The 23,078-nt window shown below is 38.7% G+C and overlaps 2 protein-coding genes across 3 annotated transcripts; one reads left to right on the forward strand and one right to left on the reverse strand.

The window, feature by feature from the left end:
* The first annotated feature begins 739 nt into the window (after positions 1-739).
* On the forward strand, positions 740-17,122 carry LOC105390310 (organic solute transporter alpha-like protein). The gene is made up of 7 exons (XM_048627220.1): positions 740-1,235; positions 6,868-7,013; positions 10,944-11,092; positions 11,796-11,882; positions 14,111-14,207; positions 15,941-16,187; positions 16,784-17,122. The coding sequence occupies exons 1-7, from the start codon at positions 1,076-1,078 to the stop codon at positions 17,002-17,004; spliced, it is 1,107 nt and encodes a 368-aa protein (XP_048483177.1). The 5' UTR covers positions 740-1,075; the 3' UTR covers positions 17,005-17,122.
* Positions 17,123-17,702: 580 nt separating this feature from the next.
* LOC105390309 (early endosome antigen 1) lies at positions 17,703-22,614 on the reverse strand. 2 transcript variants are annotated; one of them, XM_048627204.1, is made up of 7 exons: positions 21,718-22,614; positions 21,252-21,469; positions 20,989-21,133; positions 20,638-20,902; positions 20,346-20,557; positions 19,196-19,997; positions 17,703-18,790 (listed from the first exon to the last, which is right to left on the reverse strand). In XM_048627204.1, the coding sequence occupies exons 1-7, from the start codon at positions 22,348-22,350 to the stop codon at positions 17,775-17,777; spliced, it is 3,291 nt and encodes a 1,096-aa protein (XP_048483161.1). In that variant the 5' UTR covers positions 22,351-22,614; the 3' UTR covers positions 17,703-17,774. The 2 variants fall into 2 exon arrangements, with proteins under 2 accessions (XP_048483161.1, XP_011559890.3); XM_011561588.3 differs by having other exon boundaries at positions 17,704-19,997.
* Between the last annotated feature and the right edge of the window lie 464 nt (positions 22,615-23,078).

The raw sequence follows: 23,078 nt of genomic DNA on the forward strand, positions 1-23,078 counted from the left end.
GGGTATGCTAAATAACTAAACAATAACAACTAGTGCCATCAAGCGGCGAGTAGAAAATATAATTTCTCAATAGCTGTTATAAATTGTTTTAGTAATTGAATAATAGTGAGTGTAGATGGCGTTGTTATGTATGTTAGTTAATATTTTTTTACTTTTATGGCAGGTAGGTATATCTATTTATTTTCGGGCCATAAGTATCATAATCATAAGGTATTTATGCCATACATATACATAAGTAAGTAAAGTACTTTCTTAATAATTATTAATATCCTGAAATCCTGATTGACGGTTCCGTGTTTTACTAAATACTAATAGAAAATGTAAGTACTTACTTATACAAACAAAGTAGGGTATAATGGTAACACAAATCTATTGAATTTTTCTGTAAGTACATTAGGCATTTTTGATATTTATGATACTCATATGTATTGCTACAAATTAATTATACCTACTTATGCATTCCCTGTGTAAATTTCGCTTTCAGGATAAGAGGTGGGGTAGGTACTTCCCTCCATCGCATAGCGGTGTTGGTCGTCTTAGTGAGTTTCCGCTTTATGGTAGGTAGGTAATAAGTATCTTATCTTATCAATTTCAGTATCAAATAGGTAGATTACTTTATAGTTAGATACTTTCCGAAATAACTAACAAGAAAACTTGGACGCAGTAACAATCAACGCGTTCCGGTCAAGTCAAGACGGTTTGACGGCAACAAATCGCTGGATACTCGTATGAACCAATACGATAAAACCTGAATTAGGTACCTTTTGGGTACCTGCCGTTGGGCAACGCTCTACGCGCCGCCGCCGCCGCCGCCGCGCCGGGTTGCGCAGCCACCTCGAAAATGTCGAAAGAAAGTGAATGCAACATGAACCTCCGCGTCGATCGCCAGTCTCCAACGCAACGCGGCGTACACAACCGACTTTGCCGCCCATTTTAAACGCGCGGCTTTTTGAACTTGGAAGCGCGTTCGGTTTAAAACAAAAACAAAACAAACTTTTTCATAATGACCAGGAACTGATTCAGTGTGAACAGCCAGTGTGTTTATGTTTTTTTGGCTACAAAAAGAGGTTGTAAGATGGATTTGTTAAGTGAAGCAACTTCGGGGGGCGGAAGAGTGCTGGCGGCTCGGCACATAACAGCTGACCAGGCGGTTCCAGAGGTGAACAACGCAGTCAACACTTCCTTGGTCTGCCACTCTATGGACTTTATGCCGGATTTTAAGTCCTACATGACGGGTACGTTAAAGACGGTATTTTTTTAAAGTTTAATTAACTAACAAGGTATAACTAGTTGCCTATGTCTGATTCCGCTGTTGTATGGTGGGCTGGTGGGTCTACCGTGGGAACTGCATAAGTGTGATGTTACCCACAACCACAACCGACAAGGACAACCCAATTTTCTACTTCAGTATAGAATGTTCTATAATTCCTACAGCTATAAACTTCATTATCAAGGACTGAAACTACTTCTTCGAACTTCTAGGTATAAATTGACTGTTTCCTTTTCGTAAGTATGTACTAAAATAATAAAGCACTCGTTGTACCTAAGTACAAATTGGTGATTTTCTTAATAGAACTTTTTCATTGCCCGTGAGGGTATAAGTATTCCTAATGTTATAGCTAGGGACCATTATGTAGAGGTACTTCTTTAATTAATAAACCTTTGAATCCTTTGATCATTGTTCAATTGTAATTATAAAATAGTACAACACCATGACGAGATCTAATAGGTCTGATACGCCTTAAAGACCTTGTCTATTTATTAACATTCCTGAGTTATGAACACCACGGGTTTGCTTCAACCTTTAATTAATTGACATCAAAGATATTGTAGCTGTTGTGTGATGATACTGTGTGCTCTTTGATAGACTTGGCAATGAAAGCAAGCTCGACTCATCAATTATTTCTGCATGAAATGCAATAAATAATTAAAACAATCCCAGGCATACCGAGCTCATAATAAAATGCCATCCATCTCCTCTATTTTTGGAAAAATAAATTTAATTAAGTACTATTACTTACCTACACGTAAGTATTTAGATAAATAAATAAACCGCATCAAATAACTCAATAATATGACAAAAGTTTCCATAACTTTTGAATGACTCGTCCACATTAGATGATCTTCTATTCCCAATCTCCGCTCGGGAGGAAAGAGCAGACGAGAAGCACCGCCACTTTGTAATTTAGTCTTTACAATATTGGACCATCATCATTATCATCATCATCAGCCTATAGCAGTCCACTGCTGGACGTAGACCTCTCGCAAAGCACGCCACTGGATGCGATCTTTAGCTTTGCATATTGGGCCAACTCAGAGATATCCGCCCAACCCATCCCCGCCTGGCCCATTTCCTTCTTGACTGAGCGCTGCCATGTCTCTAAAAAGGCTGAAGACAACTCATCTTACACACATCAGTTTTCAAATTGTTTCCTATACGTTTCGGAGATACGAGCCCACAGACATACGTCAATATTATAACACCTTGTTATTTAGTTGGGGTTTCCAAATAAGACGAAGTTACCTAATTAAGGACCTATATTGTATCGCTGAAACCGTAGACTAAACCACTTTAGCTTCAGACCTTTGGGCGCCGGCGGCATCGATCTAGGCCGAAAATAGTGTCCTTGTGTAGGCGGATCTAATGTGTAGGGGTAGAGCTGACAAACAAGAGGATTCATTACATTCACCCTCAGTTTCTAAGAGGCCTTTAGTTTACATATATTAGTAAACGTATACTTACTTATCATAATCATCATAATAACTAAATATCTAAATACCAAAATTGTAAATAGGTAGGTATGTGAAGCAATTTCCAAAAACTAGACACAAGTTAAACAGATGTTTTAGTAATATAGGTGAATGAATATCTAATAACAAAGTAATTTGGCACTTGCACGGAAGCTACAACCTAGACTTTGTTAGAAGTTTCCGCATCTTTTATTAAAGAAATTGAGACTATTGGCCGATGGCCAGCATTTATAGTTTTAGTCCGGCCGGTGTAGGCATCACAAAAATGCTCATATTGATATAAGAATCCTCTTCTATGTGTCCATGTGTAACATTGTGATGACTAAGTACCTAAACAGGAACAGCACACATACATTTAAATGGGTCACAGACCGAAAAAGTTAAGCTACAGTTGGAAGAAACTGTGTACTTATCTGAAATCATACCTCTGAGACGCCAACAACATAGAGTTATTTTCGACTTCAAAAAATATTTCATGGAGGTGGACTTGATATTCATAAAGGTCAGGTGTGGTATTTTTATATCGACTTTCGACGTATTGGGTACCTATGTAGAGATTCAACTGTATCAACATAATTATTAAGGCTCATGAAAGTTTTATAAGTACTTAACAATTTCAAAAGTTTTAATTTAAAAAACGCGTTAGTATTTTTCGAAGACGTAGATCAAAATGACAATGGGCAGATTGGGACCACCCTCCAATAGCATTAAGACTAACATCGTTGGATAGGTCTTGTCAATAGGAATAACTTTTGCTATGACAGCTTTGTTGTCACAGTTGTCCGTTCAGAGATATTTGACTTATAAGTTCCGATACTCGTCAGTACATCTTACTGCTATTGGAGGCTGGACCACCCTCCAATAGCAGTAAGACTAATGTCATTAGATAGGTCTTGTCAATAGGAATAACTTTTGCTATGACAGCTTTGTTGTCACAGTTGTCCATTCAGAGATATTTGACTTATAAGTTCCGATACTCGTCAGTTCATCTTACTGCTATTGGAGGCTGGACCACCCTCCAATAGCAGTAAGACTAATGTCGTTGGATAGGTCTTGTCAATAGGAATAACTTTTGCTCTGACAGCTTTGTTGTCACAGTTGTCCGTTCAGAGATATTTGACTTATAAGTTCCGATACTCGTCATTTCATCTTACTGCTATTGGAGGCTGGACCACCCTCCAATAGCAGTAAGACTAATGTCGTTGGATAGGTCTTGTCAATAGGAATAACCGTTGCTTTGACAGCTTTGTCGTCACAGTTGTCCGTTAAGAGATATTTGACTTATAAGTTCCGATACTCGTCATTTCATCTTACTGCTATTGGAGGCTGGACCACCCTCCAATAGCAGTAAGACTAATGTCGTTGGATAGGTCTTGTCAATAGGAATAACCGTTGCTTTGACAGCTTTGTTGTCACAGTTGTCCGTTCAGAGATATTTGACTTATAAGTTCCGATACTCGTCAGTTCATCTTACTGCTATTGGAGGCTGGACCACCCTCCAATAGCTGATTTATTTATTGAATATTTATTTGATAGATGAACTGATGAGTATCGGAACTTATAAGTCAAATATCTCTGAACGGACAACTGTGACAACAAAGCTGTCAAAGCAAAAGTTATTCCTATTGACAAGACCTATCCAATGACATTAGTCTTACTGCTATTGGAGGGTGGTCCAGCCTCCAATAGCAGTAAGATGAACTGAGGAGTATCGGAACTTATAAGTCAAATATCTCTGAACGGACAACTGTGACAACAAAGCTGTCAGAGCAAAAGTTATTTCTATTGACAAGACCTATCCAAACGACATTAGTCTTACTGCTATTGGAGGGTGGTCCAGCCTCCAATAGCAGTAAGATGAACTGACGAGTATCGGAACTTATAAGTCAAATATCTCTGAACGGACAACTGTGACAACAAAGCTGTCAGAGCAAAAGTTATTCCTATTGACAAGACCTATCCAACGACATTAGTCTTACTGCTATTGGAGGGTGGTCCAGCCTCCAATAGCAGTAAGATGAACTGACGAGTATCGGAACTTATAAGTCAAATATCTCTGAACGGACAACTGTGACAACAAAGCTGTCAAAGCAAAAGTTATTCCTATTGACAAGACCTATCCAACGACATTAGTCTTACTGCTATTGGTTGGAGGGTGGTCCAGCCTCCAATAGCAGTAAGATGAACTGACGAGTATCGGAACTTATAAGTCAAATATCTCTGAAAGGACAACTGTGACAACAAAGCTGTCAAAGCAAAAGTTATTCCTATTGACAAGACCTATCCAACGACATTAGTCTTACTGCTATTGGAGGGTGGTCCAGCCTCCAATAGCAGTAAGATGAACTGACGAGTATCGGAACTTATAAGTCAAATATCTCTGAACGGACAACTGTGACAACAATGCTGTTAGAGCAAAAGTTATTCCTATTGACAAGACCTATCCAACGATGTTAGTCTTATTGCTATTGGAGGGTGGTCCCAGCTCCCATATATTTTTGCCCATCCTCTTTTGTTTAGAAAGAGCCCTTATGTCACTCACACTCGGCTCTCTTTGCAAACCCCTGAAGTTCCATTCCACTAACCCTACGCGACTAGGCAAACTTAATTAGGACGCCCTCCGGCTAGAGGAGTGACGTCTAGAAAGGTCTGGATGCGGAAAGCTATATACACTCACGGGCAATGAAAATAGTTCCATTGAGAAAACAGAAAACCACAAAATGGGTAGCTTAATAACCAAAAAACTTAGCTAGCTTACCAACTAAAAACGTTGATATTTTAGTACTTAAGTACAAATTTTAAATGGGTGTCATTTAAACGATCGCCAATTAAATCCGTTTTGAATTTGCTAAATAATAGGTTTGAAGGCAAAATAGTAGATTTGCCAGCAAATTTTTGCCCCCAAACAATTTTAAATCAATTCAACAATTTAATCACTTAAAATTGCCGGGATTTATGATCAAGTGGCAAGTTAACATTTATGTATATATTTTAATAGGTATGTCCACATAACTCGATGTTATGTTTAATATTTAAATGAAACAAAAAATTAAGTTTAAATCATCAATATTCTTAATTAAAAACAACATAAACAACCTTCTTCTAATTATAACTTAAACCTTAATCTTCTTCTAATCAAAAGCAATCTTATTGTAATTAAAACTTAAACTTCCTCTTTTCATCATCATCATCATCAGCCAATAATCATTCACTGGTGGAGATAGATCCGCTCCCAAGGAGTGCCACAACATTCGGTCCTCTGCCTTCCTCATCCAACCACTATCGGCTATCCGCCTAAGATCGTCAGTCCAGCGGGCAGGAGGGCGTCCCACGCTCCGTTTGCCTGTTCGTGGTCTCGACTCGAGAACTCGTCTACCCCAACGGTTATCGGTTCTTCGGCAGATATGACCAGCCCACTGCCTCTTCAGCTTGCAAATTTTGACAGCTAAGTATGTCGGTAACCTTGGTCCTCTGACGGATAATCTCATTTCTGATACGATCCATCAGAGAAACTCCAAGCATAGCTCTCTCCATAGCACCGTCTCCGCTAATTTGTAAACTCATGTATTAAATTGCTAACGAATTATAATGTTTTAATAACTGGACCAATCATAATGTAACTACTGCAATGCTGATAAAATATGAATTAAAAAGAAATCGCAACATGCGACCTAGAGTCAATATATTTGCTGGCAAATCTACTATTCTGCGGGCGCAGTTATTATTTGAGGAGCAAAAATAATATTCTGCATACAAAGTTTTTATTTATGTAATGAACTCAAATTTTTTGGCAATCCATCTATTATTTTAGATTTTTGTATTGATATTATTTGCTGATTCATACCAGAGGACACTTTTTATTTATTTGAGGACAAAAATATATTGTTGCGGTTGATCTATTAATTTGCTGATACAAGTTGATGACAAAAATAAACTTTGCTGGCAAGAAATATAGTTCCCATTTTAAATTAAATATTTGTGACAAAATGGGTTGTTTGGTGTCGATATTTTGTGAGTAGAACTTTTTCACTGCCCGTGAAGGCCTACGTCTGAACTGCTATGTGGTGACGATGATTATGTTGATGAACCCTATATTATAGTCCATCCACTTCGCAGCACTACACATGTACGGGCCAGTCCTATGGGCGCTGGCGGGCGCGGCGTCGCTGTGCACGCTGCTGGTGTACGGCCTGTCTCTGCGGGCGGCCTACAGACGACGGAGCACCTTCGCGCATGCCGCCGTCATACTCGCTGTGTATCCTGTGAGTGTTTTGACTTCTCTTTAGCTTAAATGTGCTTATGCTCACGTCAAGACTCGACTGAAAAGGTAAAGGTCCATCTACCACTAAAAACTATTTTATAAAATAAAAATGCACACCATGTCCATCCGACTCCAGCAGACTCAAAATGGCCGATGACAAAAAGCTTTATAACTCCCACAATTCTTGAGCTATCAGCGCCATCCACATTTTTGGGTAGAACTTTTATGATGTAAAATTGATTTTAGTCTGTCGTTTTACAATGAAGTAACTTGCAATTACTTCATTGTTAGTTGCAATTACCGGATAGTTACCGCACTTCACCTTATACTAAGTCTATGCAAGAAACCGATTGACATGACTGTATAAGAAACGGCGTCAGCAATGCCGATGAAGCGGACGCACTTGTGTGAGTTTCTATACAAAGAATACTGTATGCGATGCGTCTGTTGCGTACGACGACGGAGCACCTTCGCGCATGCCGCAGTCATACATACTCGCTGTGTATCCTGTGAGTGTTTTGAGTTGTTCTTATGTGCTCACGACTCGACTGTAAAGGTAAGCGTCGACCTACGTCTCATCTCTCGTCTACGGCATCGTACGTATCGCAAGAAACGCATTGTCATTACATAAATTTATGGAGAAACGGCGTCGGCTATGCCGATGAAGTGGACGCACTTGTGTGAATTTCTATACAGAGAATACTGAAGTCTGAATGCTATATAGGTATGCGTCTGTTGCGTACGATGCCGATGCCGAAAAGTGGACTCTTATTAAACCGAGGTGACAAGTGATACTTTTATAATGAACTAAGAAACTGCGACGGACGCAGGCGCCCTGGTAGACCTAGAAGGAGATGGCGGGATGACCTGGACAGATTTTTGCGGGATTGGCGTCAGGTGGTTGACAACAGAGACGTGTGGAATAAACATGGGGAGGCGAGAGCGGTGGTAGCTCAGTCGGGTAAGCGCCCGCTTCTTATGCAAGAGATGCGGGTTCGAATCCCGGCGCTGACATGTACCAATGAGTTCTTTTAACTTAAGTACAATGTATACCATCGCTCTTACGGTGAAGGAAAACATCGTGAGGAAACCTGCATATCTAGATTTAGCACATCTAGATATGTGAACCCACGAACCCGCAGTGGACCAGCGTGGTGGGAAATGGTCCAAGCTTAGGAAGGCAGTTTAGACCTTGGGGATATGCACAAAGGTTCCACTCGAGAGAGCCAGGTGCAGGTTCTTACACCCCCACAGAGAATAGAATAGAATAGAATAGAACATGAGGAGGCCTTTGCCCAGCAGTGGGACACTGAAAAAAAAAAAAACTGTAAGGTTTTTAGGGCAATTACCGTTGTATTGCTGTAACTAAGTATTATAGGTAGGTAGAAGTTTAACCAAGAGGGGCAATACATAGCTATATCGGATAACTGTTTCCTAGTTACTCCAATAACCGGTCGTAACACTCGCAACGTTATTATAATAAGTGTGTAAGGTAATCGGTTGAGTTACATAAATAATGCAAGTAATAATAAGTATTCAGAAATTCTTACATTTTATTAAGTAGCTCTGTAACTTTGTAATTATGGACTTAAATGTCGTTTAAATAAGTTTGTTCACCTTGAACTTATTTATTTATTTACGTTCACAGTGCGAAAATTAAATCCGTTTACCTCGCTGTCTTAACCACGCTGGCTGTCAAAGGTAAATGCAACGTTTACGTAATTCGTCCCCACTGCTGAGAATTGAACCCCAATTTTATTATAGGAAGTATTATAGTACCAAATCAAATCAATTGATGTATTTTTCTTCTTACACACAAGACATCGAGCGCGTGCGTTGTAAAAGGATTAGCACCATCGCTGACTGCGGATATCTAGGGCATAAAGTAGGATACAGTTGATACGTTACTTGGCGAGGCTCCTTACGTGCACGTATAGGATTTATAAGTATTATAAATTTATTATGTCATTTATTACGTTGTAGGTACAGTAACAGTAACATTTGTTGCGCATGCGCATCACAATGTGGTAGTTTCGCAAGCTGCAGCTTGTCGGAGGCTGCGGCTGATGTTGATTGCCCCATTATTTTTATCTTTTCAAGCCATAGAACAACGCGGACTCGGGTGAATGTTTCATGCATTCCAAAATCTTTGTGCTATAAAATCTAAATAAATTACCAACTTAGCTATGTCTTCCATTGATTACCTACTGTAAGACATGAGTGAATCATCATCATGTGCCAATATTAGTCACCTGTTTTTTCTTATTATTATGGAAATTAAGAGAAATTTCATTCAAATATTTACGTACCTACTTACAATGTTTTTCTACCTATTGCATGAGTCATCTTGTTCTAGAGCCCCAAAACATTTTGTTACCGATTAGCCAGGCTTATTTTGTCGAAACGTGACCACATTGTGAGTGCATAAAACTAAACTTACTCAGTAGACTGCCAACAAAAATACTTACGGGGAATCTCTAACGGGAAACCTACAACTGATTTTATTAAACTATTAGAATATTTTCTACTAAGTACTATAATTATAAGCGCATAAAAATACATAGAAATGAACACTACTTATAATAAAAGCATTTTCTGTCAGTCAACCTGCAGTAAAACCTAACATGGGTCTCAGACAAGGTTCACGATGCTTTCTTATGTAACCGTAGATATTTCTATGTAGTTCAATGCCGTTTTAGTTGGATTGTCAACAATGCTGTTAGAATGTAAATTAAGGATGTGAAATTATGCAACCACTTACTGTTTTATACATTTAATTATGAAACAAAGTATGTTCTCACGATTGTTGTAATAGGTACTTAATCATGAAGTTTAAGGTCCAAATTACTAGTTTCTTACATAAACGACTCAAAATTTAATGCATTCTCTTAGGTACCCTAAGATGCAAAATACCTATTTAGGAACTCTATAAGTAGATAAGACTTTAGGTATTGATAGTACAAAACTGGCAACAAATGTTTCATAAGTATAATCGTGGATAATTACCCCTCAGTAGCGGCATTTAGATTGTACAATCGTTTTACTAACCTTACCCAAGAGAAAGAGTTAAAAATGGACTGGTGAGTTAATTATATATATATTATAAAGAACGATTTACTTGTGGGTACCTATGTACTATTTGTTTTCTCGGAGATAATTATATCTGATACCATAAATTTTTACTTAACTCGATGACCGGCGTAGTTCCACGACTTTACAGTAACTTTCTCAAAGATTAAGGTCACAATATGTCACGGTCAACGGTCAACTGAGTGCACCTGAATAAAGACATGAAATTTAACATTGAATATATTGGGAATTCTTAAAGTTTAAATAGCAGTCCCTGTACACATAAGTAGTAGTACTACTACTACCCACTATACGGGCTACAGGGTTTATATCAGTTACCGTTACCCAACTTATTGAGAGCAGTCAGTATACCCGCCATCGAACTTTACCTCCCCTTGTCGTGGTACAGTTGATACTTCTCTCTCTTCTCTCCTTCCATCATCCTCTAGACACCCACAATAGAACCTAGTCTCATTCACCTCACCACCATCCTTGCAGGTGGTAGAGCCCTGGCAGCACTAGTCTCGCTAGTCGTGCCTCGCGCGAGGCTGGTGGGCGAGGCAGTGCCTCAGAGGCACCCACAATAGAACCTTGTCTCATTAATCCCTACCATCCTTGCAGGTGGTAGAGCCCTGGCAGCACTAGTCTCGCTAGTCGTGCCTCGCGCGAGGCTGTTGGGCGAGACAGTCGCTCGGAGGCACCCATAATAGAACCTTGTCTCATTCATCACCCCCATCCTTGCAGGTGGTAGCCCTGTCAGCGCTGGTGTCACTAGTCGTGCCTCGCGCGAGGCTGGTGGGCGAGGCAGCGGCGCAGAGGCATCCACAATAGAACCTTGTCTCATTCATCACCATCCTTGCAGGTGGTGGCCCTGTCAGCGCTAGTCTCTCTCATCGTGCCTCGGGCCAGGCTGGTGGGCGAGGCAGTGGCGCAGGAGGCGGTGATGGTGGCGATGTACCACCTGTTCCAACTGCTGGTGGCTGAGTGCGGCGGCGCGGAGCAGCTAGTGAGGTAGGTAATGGTGGACTGGAGCGAAATTGTGGTTCGCTGACTTTTCCATACCAAATAAAGTAGTAAGATTGTGATACGAGTACGGAAAGTGTTTACACGATACGCAGTACAGTAGTACAATAACTGTAATACTTAACCCATTTTCCACACTCGGAACACATTGTACTATTTGATTCATATGGCTCATCCATTTATTATAATGCCTGTTGAAAATTCTCACCGGCAACATCACATTGTGACAGACAGTGCAATCAGCATTTTCCGCCTGCAGTCAAAAATATCGATTCTGTAGCTTTTATTTTTGGATCTAATCTTATCTTTATTTGGCTACGATTATCTACCTACAAAGGTACTTATATTATTTATCAAGTGTCATACACTTTTGGCAGTGTTTACATTACAACTGCCAATAACATTAACAATTTAAGATATCGTAAGATTAGTTAGATTAGTTTTTTAATGCACTTTCAGATATTACAGAATTGCGGACAGGCCAATACTGCCTGCCTGCCCCTGCCATTAAAATGCTGTGCCTCTGAGCTATCTACAAATGAGTAATGTAATGAAATGAATGATCCATTTGAGTTTAGTCAGGGACATAAATAGCAAGGCATTATCTTCTTCTTAGTGACTAGAAAAAATTATAATATCCAAACCACCTACAAGTCCCTACTCTAACCAAAATCTTCCCCGCTGGTTGCAGGTGCGCTGAGGGCGCTCGGCTGGAGACGCGCGTGCTGCCGTGCTGCTGCTGGCCCTGCTGCGTGCTGCCGCGGCCGCTGCTGCACAAGTGAGTGAGATAGACAGTGCCTTCCTCGCTGCTGCGCAAGTGAGTGAGATAGACAGTGCCTTCCTCGCCGCTGCGCAAGTGAGGGAGAGAGACAGACAGTGTGAGTGAGAGAGACAGACAGTGCCTTCCCCGCTGGTTGCAGGTGTGAGTGAGAGAGACAGACAGTGCCTTCCCTGCTGGTTGCAGGTGCGCTGCTGGCCCTGCTGCGTGCTGCCGCGGCCGCTGCTGCACACGTGAGTGAGAGAGACAGACAGTGCCTTCGCCGCTGGTTGTAGGTGTGAGTGAGAGAGATAGACAGTGCCTTCTCCGCTGGTTCCAGGTATGCGAAGGGCACTCATCGCTCAAACGAAATGCAAATTAGTTTTGGAGAGTGGTTACCTCACGACCACTGGCATATGAGCAATCAGCAGCATTATTGCATCCATTCATCCAGATAGATAGAGTCGTGGACGACCACCGGCACATTAGCAATCAGCAGCATTATTGCATCCATTCATCCAGATAGATAGAGTCGTGGACGACCACCGGCACATTAGCAATCAGCAGCATTATTGCATCCATTCATCCAGATAGATAGAGTCGTGGACGACCACCGGCACATTAGCAATCAGCAGCATTATTGCATCCATTCATCCAGATAGATAGAGTCGTGGACGACCACCGGCACATTAGCAATCAGCAGCATTATTGCATCCATTCATCCAGATAGATAGAGTCGTGGACGACCACCGGCACATTAGCAATCAGCAGCATTATTGCATCCATTTATCCAGATAGATAGAGTCGTGGTTAGCGCAGCAGCGATTCGTTTTTAACCGACTTCGAAAAAAGGGGGAGGTCGTCTGTAAGTATTAGGTAAGTAACTAAGTACCTATGTATATTTTTATGTACGTACACCGATATATAGGGGGGGGGGGGGGGCGGGTCATAGGACGCCAAGGAGAAGAAGACACCGATATATTCTTTACCAGTTAGTTATTCGTAAGTTAGAGTTACCCCTCTGTACAGTAATTACATAGTAGGGGGTTTTGTAATTAAAGGTGCAATAGTACGTAGCTTCAGTTGGTATTTGCCTACTTACGTAAGTTTGACTGCTCGCGGATATAACTGTGCAAATGGTGCATAAAGGAATTTAAGTACTTACATTACTGCATTGGAACGCATTTAGGTATCCTATCCTATATGTAGAAGATTTTAATGTCATCGGCATTAGTCTAGATCTCAAGTTAACTCTTACAGAGGAAATTTTAATTTATAAATCTACTTAGGAAGTAGATACCTACAGTTCAGGGAGCCTATATACTTTTTGTACGTTCTAAATTGGTATATTTATTTATCGGACTAGTATTTATCATTTCCTTACCCTATGATCTTTGATTGATAGATTGATAGCATGCCAAAAAATACCCAATTTTAGAATCAGGTGCCATTTTACAATTTATTACTGGATCATACTGTAATTTTCTCTTTATCTTCGTGTACTTTAATAATTAAAATATTTAATCACCGTGGTAACTGACTGCCTATATAAGGACGTAAGGAGTAATAATATTATGGAACATGAGATATTTACGTCACCTGGGGAGGCTCTTAGGTACCCCCTCTATAATAATTATGCTTGTTTTGTCCATGAAATCTGATCCACCACCATCATAAACATGATGTATTAGGCAAATTTTCCACACCTCCAAAAGCGAATTTACTTGAGTAGCTCATCATTCTGACTATAGGTATACCTATACTTTTTAGAGCTAAGTAATTGCATCCAATCACCACGAAATGGGTTCCATAGCAATGATGATTAAACCATCTGTGAACAGTGATGTCATTAATTTAAAAATAGAGAAGTAGTAATGTTTCTTCATTGTTATAAATCATATATTTGTATAACCCGCAAGTAAGTACTTACCTAAGGTGTTAATTAACTTTCTGAGATCTATGCCGGTGACTTAATTAAGTACGTCTAACTATTACTTATAGCACGATAATGTATTCTCATGTTTACTCTTCCGAGTTGTAAACTATATAGGTACTTACATATCCACTAATTCTCACTATTGATTGATTTGTATTTGCAATTTATTTATTTAATTTCTTGTTTTAGTTGATGTTGGCATAGAAATAGAATAGCATACCGAGGAATTTCTATATTACTTAGTCCATTACAATTACAAAATGTATACCTACTTACCTACTAGTCAGTTTAATGTTTCATGTATATTTTTCAGGAGCAGAATCTCAACTCTACGGTATCTGGTGTTGCAAATGCCGATAATACAAGCCATCCTATACGTGGTCATCCTAGTTCTATGGGCTGAAGATAAGGTTAGTTTTACAAAGCTTAATACTAATATTTATAATATAGTGTAGACGTCTGAAAATTACCTTATTGTTAAAAAACGTACGTTATTTACCTCTAAGTACTTATATTCTTTCCCAAGACCCACTCTCACCTTATTTTTCAATACAATAAGTAAGTAAGTATACTTACAAAATGCGAAATCTACATAGAAGTGTGTCGGTATTGCATGCGATGTTAGGTCGGTGATCGTTATTTAGTATATTATGAGTTTATGACTCAATCACACTTCAATTAACTTAAATTTTACAACTACTTACCTAATAGCTACTGGATTGTACGTAGTAGGGCATGCAATACCGGAACTATTTTCAATACCGGTATTGAGTTCCGGTATTGCAACTCAATACCGGGATCCCGGTATTAATACCGGTATTAGATTTCCTTGTAATAAATGGCATATATTGTGATTAAGGGTCGTATAGGTAAAAATAAAACAAGAAAAGCAATGAAATTCAGTTTTTTGTAATAGATTTTTACGAGAATTGAGTATTAGAGTTTAAATTTTACAATAAATTATTATTTTTACATCCAGTGTCCGTTTACGCATGGACAACAGTAGATATCAAACGGCCTAAAACTGCACCAAACGGTTGGAAACAAGTGCGCTTTCACAGTACATAGGAATACTATATCTTAATCGCTTTATTATAGCCTAAAAAAGTCCGATTCCGGTATTACTTCAATACCGGTATTAACTTTCATTACCGGTATTGAAAAAAGCGTGAATTTTGTCCCTGATACCGGTTTTACGAATACCGGTATTGCGGTATTGCATGCCCTAGTACGTAGTACTAATCTAGTAGGTAATATTTGCTTGCGGTAAACCTACATTTATAAAGATAGGTAGTTATTACCGTGACCATAGCGACACTTGACACGCCATATTGCATGTTTTTTTTTAATTGATAGAGCATACACACGCGCTTCTTTTCTATTGATTCAATTGGGACCCTTAATTATACATGCAGTAGCCTACCCCTTTTTATATGAGTTGTGTAACATAGTTATCAAAGGTGACATTAACTTTTCAATTAGTACCTACTAGTCTAACTGACCTGCCCCCTGCTCCATACTCCTTTGACTAGTACAGTGTAACTATAAATACTATAATAAGTAATACAGTGTACTACCGTGGAGTCTAGTACAGTGTATAGTCTAGTACAACGAAACCTGATCCCTCTCAGGTAGCATTGTCAGTCTGAGATCAGGGGCCAGGTGGTACAGTCAGAGACATCCTTCGAACATGATAGAAAGAAAGATACAGAACTAACAGACCTATCTATCTCCTATACAAATATTACAGTTAATGCGGTGAATGTAATTCGCATGTTGATTTCTGGTTGTGTTGTTATGATTATGTAGTAGGCAGTGGACAGTGACTGTTCGCGTGAAAGCATAGACTGTTAGTAGGTCAAGGCTTGCTTATATTTATGCTTGATTTTAATGTGTGGTTGCCATCTAAGCTTAAAATGACTAGCCACATGTGATAATAATGCAATCAAAAACATTTATACAACATAAACAAGTGCCAACACCAAAAAGTATATTTGGGCCTATGTTAATTCTTTGTAATTTTTTACCGTGTCATTATTCTAGTCTTCATTCATAGGGCTACCAATTCACCAAAATGCAACCGCATCAGCAACCACCATTTTTTACCCGTACCAAAGTTACTTACCTAAACTTTCATTTCCAGAATCTCTACGCCAACTCCTTCATCATGATCCAGCCGTTCATAGCCTCCTCCATCCTGCTGGGAGTATGGGGCATGATCATGACGGTGCGAGCGGCGGAGGCGGCGGGCGCGCGGCCCCGGGGGAAGTTCCTGGCGGTTCAGATCGTGCTGCTGGTGGTGAAGCTCCAGGGGGGAGCCGTCAAGGTCGTGCCAGCGCTGGTCAAGATGCCGTGTCTGATGGCGCTGCATCCGTCGGTGTTCATTAATTGTGAGTTGTTGGTGGTTGGTCACGTGATATAAGTACCTAAGGTTTGGAGGAGGCAGTGGAAAAGAGCGGCTTAGGGCTGAGAAGTTGTTGACTAAAGGAGGCCTATGCCCAATAATGGGATAGAAGGCTGACGATGATGAAGTGATTTATGTCTATTTGCGAATCAAAATTGCTTCTACTTACGACCAACTATGCCCAGGCGCCTAGACCTATGTCCGATGGGGTGACGATTGGCTGTGATGATGATGATTATGATGATGATGAATAGCAAACAGATACCAAATGAACCTAATCTGCTACAGTTGATTTGAGAATGTTTTGAACCTTTTATGGTTTCAGAGAATCTATTCTTGGCGCGGGCAATGCTCTTGAGTCATGAGGATTAAATTAAATGTATTTCAGTGGATGTTTTAATCATTTTGGTAGAAAGAAATTTATTAGTTAGAGTGCTCACGTATAAACGTAAAGTACTTACCTTCGAAACGTTTGTTATTCGTACGTTCTAAGTCTAAACTTCTAGGTTAATCGACTGAGGATAAACCGTTTCCGACTCACCTTTTTGCGCTTCAACAACCAATCAAACCTTTTAATTCCAGTGATCCACAACAGTCTGATGCTGGTGGAAGTGTTTCTGCTCTCCGTGTGGGCGTGGTACCTCTACAGTGCGAAGACTGACAAGTTTGCTGACAAATTCGCTGACAAAGTGCAACACGCCGTGGTGGCTGTGTTGGAGGAATCACCCAAAGCCAACTCTAGGAAGTTGGACTTTACGCAACGAGGCAGCCGGCCCAATTCGTTTGGGAGCGAAGTGAAATGATGATGAAATTACAAAATTATATAGGGAAATGTTATAAACCAATTGGAAAATTATGTGAATATGTAGAGCTTCTAATATGCACTAAACTTATCCTGGCAAATATTATATTGACTCAACGTGATTGATTTTATTTATAAGAATATTAAGCGTCTTCAATAATTGTGATAGTGAATTTGTTTATTGATGTTGAAAAAATTTAGGTAAACTCAAGCCTTTAAGAAGCTACAGAAATAACAATTTATTTCTGCTTAGATTATTTAGATTATAATTTTATTTAGATTGGAATGGAAAATTGAAATCCCACAGGACTGGTCCTAAAATCTAAGCAAAAATTCTGTTTATTTTTTTTTGTTACGTTAATAGTTATAACTAGGTACGTACGATTAATGATAAGTACTCTACTTTAATCAAATTAAGATAATTAACGTCTAATGATCACATATTGTAATGTACCTGATTTTGTATTTAATACTTTTGACAGTGAGCTTTGCTAGAATTCAAATGAAATTAAAATTATACTCAGATAAATGTACACAATACATGTTTTTTTATTTCATACCAACTTGTTAAATTTTTAATTTAATTATTTAACAAATTTATGGTATTTTTAGGTACCTAGGTAAAGTGAAAAATAATAGATATTATTAGTCAATGACTTACATTACTAGCATCATTTTAAAATCATTGATGTGACAGTGCAAAAAATATTATGAAAACTTTCAATCATTGCAACCAAACCATAGGCTAGTTGTCCTGTAACAGTTTACGCCTTACGCCGTATCCTCTTCATCACCTTCCGTTTGTTCAGGTTTATCTACTTCTTCTTTGCCTTCTGAATTATCTTCAGTGCTATCAGCAGGTGTACTGGCTCGGGAATTTTCTGATCCGTATATGTTATGAAGTTCCTCTAACTTATAGTGAATCTTTACTCCCTTTGACGTAGTTTTGTTCATTTTACTCACCAATGATTTAGTCTGTTCTTCTAATCTGGTCAAGCGTAGATCCCTTGCTGCCAGCCGCGCTTCGTGATCGACTTCACCGGTTGATGTTGAAGGCCCTACTTCATTAGGCAGAGATTTGGTTTCATCAACATCTACTATATTATTTTTCTGTTCAACTTCCGAGTGCATTGTATCAATTTTCTTTAATATTGCGCCGCCTTTATCCAATGTTCCGGATATTTTTTTTACCACATCACTGCATTCACCTTCCATTTTAGATAGTCTTTCATCCTTTTTAGCCAGTCTTTCATTTTGTTTTCTAATACTCTCCAATATAGCTTTAGGATCAATTGTTGGCATAGTTATGGATGAGTTGTATTCAAGTTTAGGCAGGTCTCGTGGACAAGAATCTTTATTAGGTGCTTGCTCATCATTTTCAGAATCAAATTTATTCTGATGTGTAAGATCGTCAGTAACATTTTCCATATGTATGTTTTCAGAACATGAAGGATTTTGATCTACATCACTAACCTCAAAATTTGCCTGTTGCTTATCATCATTAGTTCTGTTGTCCGGTATATTCTCTACTTTTAGCTCTAATTGCTGATCTACACATGATGATACTTCTGGTTTTTCATTTCTTTTATTGTTATTTTCGACCTTAGTTTTTTCAGACGGAGTAATTAGCGTTTCTTCTCGAGATGTTGAAGGTCTATTAAGTATATGATCCAATGTATTATTCAGTGCCTCACCAAGTTTCACTGTACCCTGAGTTTGTTTCAATAAAGCTTCTCCACTTCTTTCTAATTGTTCCAACTTTTTATCTCTTTTAGCTAATCTTTCATTTTGCTTCCTAATACTTTCCATTATTGCCTTAGGATCAATGAGTGGGACAGTTGTATTATTTGGACTAACATTACTTGTTATTGAAGTATTGTTATCAATAGCACTGACAGGAGTTATAATATTTAACTCGATATTCGGCGTTACAGCAACATTAACATTATTTGCACTGCCAACACATTCAGAAATTGGTGGTTCTTGATTATCGGCTTCAACGCGTTCTAGAGAAACTGGGGTTGTATTTATTTTAATTTCACCCTGAGAAGTTGAAGGCCTATTCAGTATATGGTCTAAAGCATTATTAAGTGCTTCACCAAGTCTAACTGTACCTTGAGTTTGTTTTAGTAAAGCTTCACCCCCTTTTTCTAATTGTTTTAACTTTTTATCTCTTTTAGCTAATCTCTCATTTTGCCTTCTGATACTTTCAAGAATTTCCGCTGGATTTATTGTTATAACTTTATTTAATGATGTATCAGTTGGTATTGAATTTGTATTGCTTTGAGTGACTGTCTCATCGGTTGTGATTTCTAACGCTTCATCTTCGGTTTCAACATAGTTGTTATCATTTCTGACAATACCTTCACTGACTAAGCATTCAGAAATCGAGGATTCCTGATTTTCATCTCCACCGTGACTATCAAGAGGCAAATCAGCTACATCTAACATATCGCTAACTGGATCCTCCCTTTCAGCCACATGTACTTCTGAGCTAGAATCATGTATTGTTTCAAAAGATTTGGCTGCCATTTTTTTCTTGCATCGCATGATAGGTTCGCTATCATCGTTTGAATCTGAAGAGTCGTCTGTGAGTTTTTCGTCACTGTAGCCACTTTCAGCAGAATGGTTACATGATGCGGCTGTAGACTTTCTGCTGGAAAACTCAGCTCTTAATTGTTTACAATCTTTCTCTGATTGTAAATTCTTTTCACGAGCTTCGTTCCAGCGCTCACGACAGTATTTTAACTCATCTTTTAATTCATTTAGAAGTTTCCTTTTCTGTTGCAATTCATATTTTAGAATCTTTTCATGTGTATGCAGTTGATGGTGATGCCTCCGTAGCCGACCTACAACGTGCCAGGTTTTGCTGAGTTCAGTTGTAACAAGACACAATCTTTTCTCTTGAACTCCTAAACGACTCTCTAAATGGCCATTTAATTGTTTCATTCGGTTCACTTCCCTGATGAGCGCAAGTTTTTCTAAAATTAATTCCTGAAAATAAACAATTCATTTCATTAGTAGGAAAATAAGATGCACATTTATCTGGTAATGTTCTAGATATACTGCACAAGAACATCTTGTTTTTTTATGTTCTGCGTACCGGTTTGGCATGATACCAAATTGCTTTATTATTGCATTACATACTGCTCATGAAGTTGTTTTTATTTTTGTTTTATTGTGTTCTTGCGAAATATACAGTCAGCTTCATTATTAGTAGCTATACATTTTTGTAAATCGTCAAAGTAACAAACCAAAACCGTCCATTCAAACATTGACGGTTTGTAAAGTAGTGGTAAATAAAATGACGAATCAGTAAATAATAAAAAAAACTGATCTCACCTTTAAACGAATGTATGTTTGACTAACACTTGGCACTAGGACAGGACCTGATTTGGTTTCAACAGATTTATAGCATGTTGTCACTTTTTCATTATCATTGTTAGTTTCTGCAACGCTCTGATGACTCAAAAGTTCAATCAAGACCCTCCATACTTTTGGTAGGTTTTCAACTATTTCTTCGGCAGTTGCATTGATTTGAGGGCCAGCATTTCCTGTAAAAAATGATGTAGGTATTTTACCGATACTTTATAGATACGTAGACAGTTTTTTTGTTTTTTAAGTCAATATTTACCGTCTACGTCTGAAGAACTTGTACTTGCAGATTTAACTGTATCAGTGTTTTCTGTAGGCAATGGCGTGGGTGTTGGTCGTTTCTCTTCAGCGTCTTCTATTTGGCTGACGATTTCTAATAAAAGTTTCGGCAGAGCAGATGATGCCTCAGAATCATTCTCATTTTCTGCCAAGTGTGTTAGTAATCCATGATTTTCTTCGAGGCGACATACTAGCGTATCTAAATCTTTTTTGTTTTTGTAACCCAATAAAACTTGCGAGAAAAGCTGAAATAAATAACCATTTAGATCAATTCTGTAAGTTCCTTCTTTGCTTTAACAAACATATTCAGAGATAGTTTTATTTTAATTACCTTGTTTACTACAGACATTTCAGCTTGTAGAATTCTGGTTGTATCTTCCAACGAGCTTATATGCTCATTTTTACTGTCTATTGCTTCCTTGAGACTAGCTATTTCCGTTTCAAGTGCTTCAATCCTGGTTTTTAATTCATTGGATCTGAAATAAATTACTTAAATATGAATATTACAATTAGGTATTACTTTTTAATTCATATAAGTAAATGGTAGGTCTGAACTCAGGTAAATTTTGAAAAATTCATTATATTTTTACTTACTTGTCAATTTCTATTTGATTGTAAGTTTTCTGCTCTTCTAATTCACGTAGTATGCTTTGCCTCGTGACTTCAGCTAATCTTGCCCTCTCCTCATATAATCCTCGGAGTGTGCGTATGTTTTGTAATTGTCGCACATACTCATCTCTAAGATCAGTGGATAGCAAGTTGGCCTCTCTATCAGCTAGCGACTGTTCAATTTCACTTAATTTGTTTTTCAACTGTAAAAAGAAACTCAAGTTAGTTTGGTTAAGTACTCTTCTGATTGACTGATATTCGACAGGGACAAATTGTTTGGTTACTATAAGTTCCATGGTCAACTCCACCAGCTCCATCATCACTTACTAAGTATTTACTAACAATACAAGTCACTATGACGAAGCGAATGAGCTCAAACATATATGGTAATTTCAAGCTACGACATCAAATCAAACTATGAAATGGGAGTAATATGAAAGTAGGTACTTACCGCCTCTAGCTGTTGCTCACGTAATCCAATCATAGTTTTACTGACACTTATCACTTCTTTTAAAGCTTTGATATGTTTGATTGATTCAGTATTTCTTTCATTTAGATCAGCTATATCTGAGTAAGCTTCCTGTAATGTACTGTTAGCTTCAACTAAATCTTTTCTCAGTTTCATATTATTGCTTTTCAGTTTTTCCAATTCTTCATTCATACTAACTAAAACACTTGATATTTCTGTATCTTCAATAGTAGAATTTATTTCTTGCGGTATTTGTATGCCGTTTTGACTTAATAACTCTCGCAATCTTCTATTGCTTTCACATAAATCAAGATTAGCTTTCCTTTCTTGGGCTAATGATTTCTCCAATTCCTCCTTCTCATTTCTATGTCGGGCTAGTATAGCTTTGCGCTGCTCTCTTTTAGTTTGAAGTTCATTTCTGAACTCCACCATCGCATCTTCTTTGGCTTTAACGCGTTCATCATCAGTGTCGTTGACGGCATCGTGAAACTCCTCACTTCGTTCGTTATCGGTCGAGGCACTCGCTCCTACGTCACTCATTGTTTCGCTTTCACTGACGACGTCATTTGCTGCGTTAGGTCTTCCGGTCGCGGCGGTACTGAGGACGCTTCCCATTTTGGGTACTTTTATAAAGGCACTTTATTTTCCGCGCAATTCCTTTTTCAGATGCGTGATCAGTTATATGCGTATGGAGAGATATGTATTTAATAAGACAAAGAACTGTCGAGTGTTGGTTTGTGCGAGCGCGTAGGTACCGTTTGCCAAGCGTTCCCGAAATAGCGTGCCCGTCAGCCCCAGGCGTGACTGCGCCGACTCACACGCGGCTGCGCTAGCAAGGTGCGTGCTACTGCCGAGCGAATGCCCCTTCGACGAATGAACAGTCAATATTTTATTTTTATCAGGTTATTTCCGACTCGATGTTGCAAGATTTTTTGTTCCTGTATACTGAAAATGTGGGCGCCGTCTGATGTCTGAGTACGAAAGGCAAAATTTTAAGATTAGATGTTTAATTGAATGTGGTTTCTCAAAGGTAAGTAGGTAATTCATTCTTGATGCATTGTGATTGCATGTGTGTAGGTGTAGGTAGGTAATAATTAGGTTTATTAATCTTGGGATCCGACAAATTGCAACATAGAAAATCTTGATGGTAGACCCCATGGAAATAATAAGTGTGTAGGACTGTAGGTAGGTAGGTAATACCCACGTAACCTAATACCTAATTAGGTTTAGATCCGACAAATTGCAACCTAGAAAATCTCAATAAGGAAGGTAACTAGACCTACTTAACCCCATGGAAATAATACTTACTACCCTAAACTTGGCAGAGACAAAATATAACTAGT

Source organism: Plutella xylostella, chromosome 18 (assembly GCF_932276165.1).
Source record: "Plutella xylostella chromosome 18, ilPluXylo3.1, whole genome shotgun sequence".
Classification (NCBI taxonomy): Eukaryota; Metazoa; Arthropoda; class Insecta; order Lepidoptera; family Plutellidae; genus Plutella; species Plutella xylostella.

Coding starts and splice junctions, on each gene's coding strand:
- LOC105390310 (XM_048627220.1), top strand. CDS start 1,076: ATGGATTTGTTAAGTGAAGCAACTTCGGGGGGCGGAAGAGTGCTGGCG. Junction 7,014..10,943: donor TCATACTCGCTGTGTATCCT/GTGAGTGTTTTG, acceptor CCATCCTTGCAG/GTGGTGGCCCTGTCAGCGCT. Junction 11,883..14,110: donor CCGCGGCCGCTGCTGCACAA/GTGAGTGAGATA, acceptor TATATTTTTCAG/GAGCAGAATCTCAACTCTAC.
- LOC105390309 (XM_011561588.3), bottom strand. CDS start 22,350: ATGGGAAGCGTCCTCAGTACCGCCGCGACCGGAAGACCTAACGCAGCA. Junction 21,470..21,717: donor GTGAGCAACAGCTAGAGGCG/GTAAGTACCTAC, acceptor TTCTTTTTACAG/TTGAAAAACAAATTAAGTGA. Junction 20,558..20,637: donor AAGTTCTTCAGACGTAGACG/GTAAATATTGAC, acceptor CATTTTTTACAG/GAAATGCTGGCCCTCAAATC.